At 43.7% G+C, this 8,646-nt stretch overlaps 2 protein-coding genes across 4 annotated transcripts; one reads left to right on the plus strand and one right to left on the minus strand.

The window, feature by feature from the left end:
- On the minus strand, window positions 1–3,275 carry LOC143005397 (uncharacterized). 2 transcript variants are annotated; one of them, XM_076156798.1, is made up of 6 exons: window positions 2,805–3,275; window positions 2,534–2,607; window positions 1,714–1,870; window positions 1,438–1,619; window positions 968–1,196; window positions 1–841 (listed from the first exon to the last, which is right to left on the minus strand). In XM_076156798.1, exons 2-6 carry the CDS (start codon window positions 2,591–2,593, stop codon window positions 657–659), a joined length of 813 nt encoding a protein of 270 aa, XP_076012913.1. In that variant the 5' UTR covers window positions 2,594–2,607; window positions 2,805–3,275; the 3' UTR covers window positions 1–656. The 2 variants fall into 2 exon arrangements, with proteins under 2 accessions (XP_076012913.1, XP_076012912.1); XM_076156797.1 differs by having other exon boundaries at window positions 2,435–2,607.
- Window positions 3,276–3,362: 87 nt separating this feature from the next.
- rrp9 (ribosomal RNA processing 9, U3 small nucleolar RNA binding protein) lies at window positions 3,363–8,388 on the plus strand. Of its 2 annotated transcripts, none has more exons than XM_076156794.1 (15): window positions 3,363–3,579; window positions 3,698–3,792; window positions 3,903–4,015; window positions 4,101–4,168; window positions 4,276–4,317; window positions 4,409–4,535; window positions 4,630–4,754; window positions 4,834–4,926; window positions 5,005–5,105; window positions 5,197–5,331; window positions 6,234–6,296; window positions 6,393–6,550; window positions 6,656–6,735; window positions 6,848–6,921; window positions 7,802–8,388. In XM_076156794.1, exons 1-15 carry the CDS (start codon window positions 3,496–3,498, stop codon window positions 7,899–7,901), a joined length of 1,458 nt encoding a protein of 485 aa, XP_076012909.1. In that variant the 5' UTR covers window positions 3,363–3,495; the 3' UTR covers window positions 7,902–8,388. The 2 variants fall into 2 exon arrangements, with proteins under 2 accessions (XP_076012909.1, XP_076012911.1); XM_076156796.1 differs by having other exon boundaries at window positions 6,393–6,538.
- The last annotated feature ends 258 nt before the right edge of the window (window positions 8,389–8,646 follow it).

Genomic DNA, 8,646 nt, shown 5'->3' on the forward strand with positions numbered 1-8,646 from the left:
TGATCATATATTACCCCACATCTTAGCAAAAGCCCATTGTGATTTCATACATTTACTCCAAAAAAAAGACACTGACATGGAAGTGAAATCACAGGAAGTAGGACAGTCAAAGATCACTTACAGCATATTGTGCAACTGCATACAAACTATTCTAGACAAGAGTACCACTCAGTACAAGAGTACCACTTAATGTAAATGACATAATTGGTGTAACTACCAGCGTACAAAACACATTCCTACACATTCCTACCAGATCCTACCTACACTTAACAAGAGGCCACATGATTGAAAACTTGATTAAGAGCAAAGACTTTGGCAAAGACCTCGTCAGTCTCATCAGTCACATATTATCTCAAATAAGTGAGCTGTCATAAAGTCAAAGACTGATAATTATGGATTCATGACATTTTGTAGTGTTGGTCAATCACTTGCTGTTGTGCGCGTCACATTTACTGCACATATAAGAAACCACAGCTGCTGTCAGTTCAGGTCAAAAGACAGGATTTTGAATCATGTTTAGATCAGGACGTATTTCAAACAGAACAGATTTCAACACAGAACGCACAAGTTATTGATTACGGTAAAGGCAACTGGTCACACATAGGTAACACCGCTGAACAACAGACAATAAAGTCTAATCTCCTGCACGCCATCAGCTATAAGTGATTTGCATTATTTATTTCTGCGTTTCCAGGCAGGAATGAAGCATCTTGGCAAGCTTTGTTTTCAGCTTTTCCCAATCCAAGTCTTCTCTTCATCAACTTGTCCTCATTATTCAGTTTTGTGCGGATTGCAGTTTTAATCTGGCTGCTATCGACTGCAAACTTGGCTGCCACGTGATCTAGGAGAAAAGAACCATCGGCATTAATGTCATTTTGTTATTACACAGCTTCATCATATGGAGGCCTGCATGATTGAAATCCAGTAATATTGGTATTATCTCTTTCAGCCTATGTCATATCTTTACCCATTATACTTCTCATGATATCAGGAGGGAGTTGAGGTTTCTGGCAGTCTTCCCCGGTTATGTTGGCCCTCCGTCCTTGCAGAGAATGAGTGGCCAAGGTTTCTCGGTCGAAAAGCATCATGAGCAAGGCCGAAGTATATTTCCTGAAGTCTGTGATCTCTGCGACGCGCTCATACAGATTCTTTGGTACTCTCAGGTTTTCAGCGAGATACAGATAGTTATCATCATCCTGCGGGGAGAACAAACAACGGTATACACGTTAACATCCAATAACTTTGTAACACTACGACATCTAAGATCTTTAGTATGTGTGATTAATGAGGAGTTGTTCTGAAAAAAAACTAATCCAAGTAGATCTTACAATGATAATATGACTTGCAGCACTTCTGATGTAAGACTCTTTCACAAAGGAAAACATTCAAGGGAACAGACCAATGTGTGTGTGTGTGTGTGTGTAATTCGGTTCTGACCTCGACAATGTTTTGAAGCATTCTCATGTCTGCCTCGGGCTCAGGCTCGGCCAGAAACGCCATGCTTTCATCGTGAGCGTTGTGCGGCGTAATGGATGGCTCGCGTCCCTGCAGCGCCTGGTCCAGAGTGACTCTCAGCTCGTGCGCCGTGTGTCTCATCTGCATCATCAGTGCGTTCATCTCTGCAAGTTTTAACAAACATGCATTCAAATGAGGAGACAGTCAAAAATTAGGAGAATGTACCTCAGGGATGAGATGAAACTTCTCTCCACTCGCCTTTCAGCTCCCTCAGCTCCCTCTCAGCCAGCAGTCGACACCTTCGTTCATATCTAAGCTGAGCTTGCAGCTGCTCTATTTTCATAAGCAGACTGATGGTGTCTGTTCTGATCCCTGAGCTGGCAACAGTTTCATCATCGATTTCAAGGTCCTCACTCTGCCAAAAGAAGACAAACACCACAATTACTATTAATAAGCAGTTTAAAATAACCTTCTTCAATTACAATATATATTTATATATGGTCAGATATTGCCTAATTTCAATCAGAAGTTTGTTAATTTGACTGTTTCATCATAATAAATAAATCCAGAGCCGTTTGATTAAGACATGAGTGATAAGAAAAAAGAAATAACATAACAATCCACTACTTCTTGTTAGAAAATATGTTTCTATTAATCGGAAGAAGGTTTCAACAATTGTGAAATGTTGATTAAGTTAGTAATAATAAGAAGCCTATTGCACCAAATTCAAAACATTTGGAGTGATACAACAGGTGTATACTCGCCTTATTGATGCTTCATGTTAGGCTAATACGCTATTTATTGCTGCGATCGTTATACTGCCACACATCCATTCGGTATGTGTACATAAACATCACAATTCCTCTGTTTCTATATGTGTTTTGATGATCTTTAGGTCACTGAAAATGAAATCAACAGTCAAACTCCCTGATCATCCAGAAATACTTAACGCACAGTTACACAACGCAAAATGATCCACCTCATTGTTGGGGAAAGGAGAGAATCTGGAGGTTTCTGGTAAAGTGTATTTAAGATGCTCCAGAGGATCACAGTCCAGGTCCGGACTTTCTGTGCAGACCTTAATCATTTTGACCGGAGGTTGTGTTGGAGATGTTCCGGCCTCTCTCTTGGGCGGCATGTGTGTGTGGAAATCTGCAGAGTAAACAAGCTTTGGTCAGCTGATAAACGTAAACAAGTATTGCTCGAAGCGAAAGTTGAAGTCAAACTTTTTTTTCCTCGACATCCATGTGAGAGTAAAAAAGGAAAAGTTAGCTAGCCGCTCCACAGCGCATCCCCACCATCTCCTCCTCCTCTTCCTCCTCCCTCCTCCTCCTCCTCTGATTACTTACAGCTGGAGCGGCACAAACTGGCTTCAATCAGCACTTCTCACGCGTTGTCTTTGACGCGATCGCACGTTACTTCACTCCAGGAGACTCTCGCCCGGCCGTTAAGCCTGATTACACTCAATTCACCGTAACGTTACAACACTGAGGACAAAAGGCAGCGGAGTACATGGAAATACTGCGTAGTAGAGGAAGTAGTAGTAGTACTGCAGTATAGTGCAGTACATAGATCCCGGTGCCGTTACATGGCATTTAGAGCAGCCGGGGAAAATGGATGAGGGCGAAATATAGCTCCCATATTCATCTGTCCTGTAGGTGGAGCGGAGGTTTCTTGCATCACTGTATGGTATTTATTTTATTTTTCAATTATATGCGGAACAAAGGTGCGAAAACTTCTTCCCCGAGGGAAGTATTTTGCCTCAGTACAGGTTTCCTGCTCATCTAAGGCCCCTCCTTCCACCAATAGGAACACGTATTTTCCTCTCGCGTCCCACCCAACCAATCAGACACCTGTATTTTGATAGAAGGCGGGTCTTGTGGAGTTCAACCAATCACATTCATATAAACCAACCCCATGCGCGTGGTTTGGTCGGCGTGTACTGTACACATGTGGGTCCAATGTTGACTAGCCGGGGAAAGTAGAAGAGAGTGCTCGTAACTATTGTATTATTTGTAACGTTGCACAGTAACTGTCGCCATGTCGTCTTCATTCTTCATAAAGAAAGCAGACTACCCCAAGACGGCCAAAAAAGGGAAAAATACGCCTGTGGCCAAAAGAAAGGTAACTAGTCTGCTAGCTGTGTGGCTAACTAGCATGCTGGATACTGAATGTAGGAAATAGGTAGGAAATAGGTTGTTTGTCACTGCTAACCAGCTAATGTTTCTATCCAAACATCCAGAATGACGGGGACTCGGGAGATAAAAGTAAAGGAAAAGCCAAGAAACTCAACTCGAAATATAACGAAGAGATTTCCAGTGACTCGGAGACAGAAAGGTGAGAGTCTGAACTTCTGAAGCACAGCACAATATATGACTGATCACTTTATCTGGCTGCAGGAGAACAGAACTGATCCAGTATGTGTTGTGTGTCTGTCTATCCCGCAGCTCTGGAGTGTCCAAGAAGAGGCAGAGTAACGCAGAGATCGAATATGACGAGACACCGCAGGAGAAGAAGCTTCGATTAGCCAAAGTTTACCTGGACCAGCTAAAGGACGAAGGTAAGAGTGTGTGAGAGATGTCAGTAGTGTCAGTTCGCCTTACAGTGGACAACATGTATGATCGCGTGTCTTCTGTTCATATCAGAGGAAAATAAAGCAGAAGAAGAATCCTTTGAGACTGATCTAATAGCTGGAAGACTTCAAGAGGAAGTGGTGAGGAATAAATGTCAATCAATCTGTCAACTTAAGTCTCTGATATGAAGTCTAAAGCCGATCTATGTTATTGATTTCATCTATGCAACTCCTCCTCCTCCTCCCAGCTTGAGCAGAGAGGGAAGCTGCAGAGATTTATAGCCAAAGACGTACGTATGCACAGCTTCATCATCTTCTTCCTCTTCTTCTTCATAGTTGGCATGCTCTGAGTTGAATTCCTCGACCTCTCCTCTGTTTTAGCTCATTCCACCCGACGCCTCAGAGATCAGAGTGTTGCGAGGACACAAACTTCCAATCACCTGCCTGGTCGTCTCCCCTGACGACAAGTGCATCTTCTCTGCCTCTAAAGACTGCTCCATCATTAAATGTGAGCACACACACATACACTGGCTTCATTCTCTTTAAGTGAAGGAGGCACGTGGGCTTAATGGATTAATGTCTTTGTCCCTGTCCACCTCCAGGGGACGTAGAGAGTGGGAAGAAGCTGCACACGATGGCCGGCGGCAGGAAAGGGACAGAGGACCGCCATGTTGGACACACGACTCACATCCTCTGCATGTCCATATCATCCGATGGGAAGTACCTGGTGAGTGTTCAACCTTCACGTTGGGCTCATTTGATAACTGCGACACGACATTCTTAACCTTGTCTTCCCGTCTGTTCAGGCCTCAGGAGACATGAACAAGCTGATCCTGATCTGGGAGGCAGAGACGTGTAAACACCTCTATAAGTTCACGGGACACAAAGGGCCGGTGTCGGTAAGCTCTCTGTCCTTTCGCTCCGTTTCTACGGTAACCGTCGTGGAGAGTCTCAGCTCACGCATTTTTCCTCCGCAGGGTCTTTCGTTCAGGAAGGGATCGCACGACCTCTACAGCTGCTCTCACGATCGCTCGGTGAAGGTTTGGAACGTGGACGAGAACGCCTACGTGGAAACTCTGTGAGTAAACGTGGAGTTACAACCGTCACGCCTCAACGCCTCCTTTGGTTTCAGCATGTGAAGTGGTTTTTGTGTCTGTGAATCTCTGCAGCTTCGGGCATCAGGACGCCATCACAGGATTGGACTGTCTGAGCCGCGAGCGCTGCGTGACGGCAGGGGGGCGAGATCGCACGGTGAGGGTGTGGAAGATCGCAGAGGAGTCGCAGCTGGTTTTCCACGGACACGAGTGAGTTTCTGTCCCGTATGTTTGGGTTTCATGTGGCAGCGCTGATGAGTTTCCCCGAGAGGAAGAGTATCAGTATCTGTTCCTCCCTTAACTCACTCTAATTGTTGGTTTTGAGTTTGGAGCAACTAATAAGAAGTGATGGACCTAAATGTGTTGCTGTCACGATTAATCGGTTATGATTGACTGTTCAATTAACTGACTTAATTGGGTAGAAAATGCAGATAATCGATTATTCAACAGTGACTCCACACTCCAGCACAGGAGTCTTCAATGGCAAATAAAATAAATAGTAGAAACAATACATGGTAAATGACAAAATAATATCAAAAGAAAAATAAAGTTCAATGAAAATGTGTTCATCATTTCAGCTCTTGACACCACAGCCGACTGTGGATCCTGATGAGCTGGTTGATCTCCTTTTGATATCACATTGGACGAATTATAAGGATTTTGTAATAGAATTTAATTTGCAGTCTTGAATAAATCGTCTTTATACAAATTAAGATCGATTAGCTGATTAATACGTAGTTGAAAACTCTGCAGATGAATGTATTGATGATGATCCCCCCCTGCATTTGTTCTTTTATCTTCATCAGTCATTTGCTCTTTGATACTTAAAGTATAATCTCCATAATGTTTTCAGTCCATAACTCCAAAGTTCTGTTGATGTTAATTCTGTCATTTCTGATTTAAATACATAATCCCAACAATAGAGGGAGAGCCGCTGAAAGAGTCTGTATGTTTTATCTTGCGTTTACGGCTTGAAGAACAAAAATGCTTAAGAAATAGATGGTAAAATAGAGATAAAAGCATTGATTTGATTCTACTCTGTTCGTATTTAGCTCTTTGTCTCACTCTGGCACACACACACACACTAACACGTGTCCTGTCCTCGTGCTCAGGGGTTCCATCGATTGTATCCAGCTCATAAACGAGGAGCACATGATCACGGGCGCCGATGACGGGTGAGTGACGCTCTTTGGATTCCTCCGTCTCGTTGTTTTCGTTCCCGCTCTCTGACTCGCCGGCGTTTCTCTCCTTGTGTCGTGTTCGCCCTTCAGCTCTGTGTCTCTTTGGAGCGTCAACAAGAAGAAGCCTCTCAGCACGGTGAAGCGGGCTCACGGTTGCCATGGCGACGCGGGCCTGGAGCAGCCTCATTGGGTGGCGGCGGTGGCGGCTCTTCAGAACTCGGATACCGTTGCATCAGGTGCCTCCGGCTGTGAGAGTCCTTCTTACCAGCTTTTAGTGTTCAACCACACGCAGAGCAGACATTCATTCAAACTTTGACACCATGAATGATGATGTCGTAATGTCTCCTTCACAGGTTCCCACAATTCAAAGGTGCAGCTGTGGAAGTGTGGTCAGTATTACCGTGGCCTGGAGCCTCTGTTCAGTGTGCCAGTGGTAAGAGTCTTGCCTACTTCTTAGGGTTAGATCACACACAGTCCTAGTCATTATTTGAGTTATTTGCCTCCATTTTTGTTGAGTTGTGTGTGTGCTGCGTTCCTCCCTGCAGTCTGGCTTCGTCAACAGTCTGAAGTTCTCGAGCTCTGGACAGTTCTTGGTGGCAGGAGTCGGACAAGAGCACAGGTAACTGACTTAGGACGCAGTGAGACAGAGGTTCCACTAGAGGGCACTGTTCATGCATTCTATCACCCCTCTGTTTCTGCATCAGTGAGGATGTTTGATTTGTATCCAGTGCCGCTTCACATGTTAAAATGTTTTATTATTTTTGTTATTGTTAAGTTTAAGTGTTGTGTTGCTTTGGGAAATGTTTTTTGGTAAACAACCTCATAGATTTCTCTGATTTATTCACTTGGGTGATTCTGTGCTCGACTTGTGAAGCAGCAACTTCACAGGAACGTCCCAGTTGTCCGTGACACTGGTGGTCTGCGCCAATCGTGTTTGAAATCATCAACAACATTAAAGGAGAATCTGTGACACCGTAAATCTAGGGGGGGTTGCAACATTTATGTTTTCTTAGGTTGCAGGTTGTTTTGTGTTCCACATTCCAAAACGAACGCGGCGTATTTAGAGCACAGAACCAAAACAGCATGCTTCAGGCTACGTGGAGGAAAAGAGAGATCTGGATGTGAGACTCGCCAGACATCAAGACTGAAGAAACGTGTGAAGCTTTGGTGCCACAGTCGCTTGACGGCACACTGTGAGTGACATAAAGACGGCGTGACATCAAACCAGACTGAGAGTCGTCGCCCTTTTAATTTGACATGAATCAGATTTGGGACATGTCTGGCAGCGCCTCGTTTTAAGATTTCCACCAATCAGCGTCATCGTTCCATGACTCCACAAGTCGTAAGAGTCGATCACAGTTTGGGCTCCGTTACCGAGCACAGTGTTTGTCCCTTTTAACCTTCCCACACTGTTGGGAAAGCTTAAAAGCTGGAGGGTGTGCGCATGTGCGTGTGTGTGTCATCTTAAAGGTCTGATTGGTTTCCCTTTATTTCTGCAGGTTGGGCAGATGGTGGAGGCTGAAAGAGGCAAAGAATGGAATCTATATCATTCCACTTAAAAGGAAACCCCAGGAAGAGGAAGCCAAGCTTGCTGAGTAGTGAACTGTCGAGTGTCCTTTAGTGTAAATTAAAATTGTTTACCAGTTTCTTGTGTGTCCATTTTCTGTCTTCTTCTGGAGACAAAATGCAGCAAGATATAATTTTTTATATCTGTTGTGACGATGAGTTAACTGGGTGAAATGTATGATAATGTCTGGATGGCTTCATAGGCCAGGGTAAACATTGCTTACACCACCTGGACGCTTACCAACCTGCTGCATCGTGATAAACGGCTTATGAATACATTAGTCAGGTTATCAGGAGTCATATCTTCAAATCCAATAAGCTGCAGAGAAATGGCTTCAGTGTTTTTGGAGGATCTTACTGAAAATAATTTGAAGAAAAACTTTGGAAGTTATGGATAACTGGAGCAAACATTTGTAATTTGATCAGATATTTGTAAGGTTAATTAAATTTTCTCTTATCAGATAATTTGTTTTTATGTATTAAGTTGTCAAGTTTGAATAAAACTCATAAATGCTTTTAATCAGTGCTCATTATCTTGTGATTATGTTTCAAAAAAGATTCATTAGTGTTTGGAAGTAAGGCTTAATTAGTTAATGGACTCATCAGCACAGCCTGGACAGCTCGATGCTCTCCGGCTCCATTTCAGCCTCGACAGGAGCAATTGTTGGCATTTGTGTGGAGAAATTGAAAATGTTATTGGCAGCGTTGCCTGGAGGAACTTCCTTTCAGAAGCTCATTTGCAAACATGAGTGTCTCTCCCAGAGCTACACAAAGTCAA

The sequence above is a fragment of the Genypterus blacodes genome, unplaced genomic scaffold (assembly GCF_046128005.1).
Source record: "Genypterus blacodes isolate CSIRO-AG114 ecotype Tasmania unplaced genomic scaffold, CSIRO-AGI_Gbla_v1 ptg000070l_1, whole genome shotgun sequence".
NCBI lineage: Eukaryota > Metazoa > Chordata > Actinopteri > Ophidiiformes > Ophidiidae > Genypterus > Genypterus blacodes.

Coding starts and splice junctions, on each gene's coding strand:
- LOC143005397 (XM_076156797.1), bottom strand. CDS start 2,593: ATGCCGCCCAAGAGAGAGGCCGGAACATCTCCAACACAACCTCCGGTC. Junction 1,620..1,713: donor GGAGCTGAGGGAGCTGAAAG/GCGAGTGGAGAG, acceptor TAAAACTTGCAG/AGATGAACGCACTGATGATG. Junction 842..967: donor TATCATGAGAAGTATAATGG/GTAAAGATATGA, acceptor CTTTTCTCCTAG/ATCACGTGGCAGCCAAGTTT.
- rrp9 (XM_076156794.1), top strand. CDS start 3,496: ATGTCGTCTTCATTCTTCATAAAGAAAGCAGACTACCCCAAGACGGCC. Junction 4,536..4,629: donor AGACTGCTCCATCATTAAAT/GTGAGCACACAC, acceptor GTCCACCTCCAG/GGGACGTAGAGAGTGGGAAG. Junction 4,927..5,004: donor GACACAAAGGGCCGGTGTCG/GTAAGCTCTCTG, acceptor TTTCCTCCGCAG/GGTCTTTCGTTCAGGAAGGG.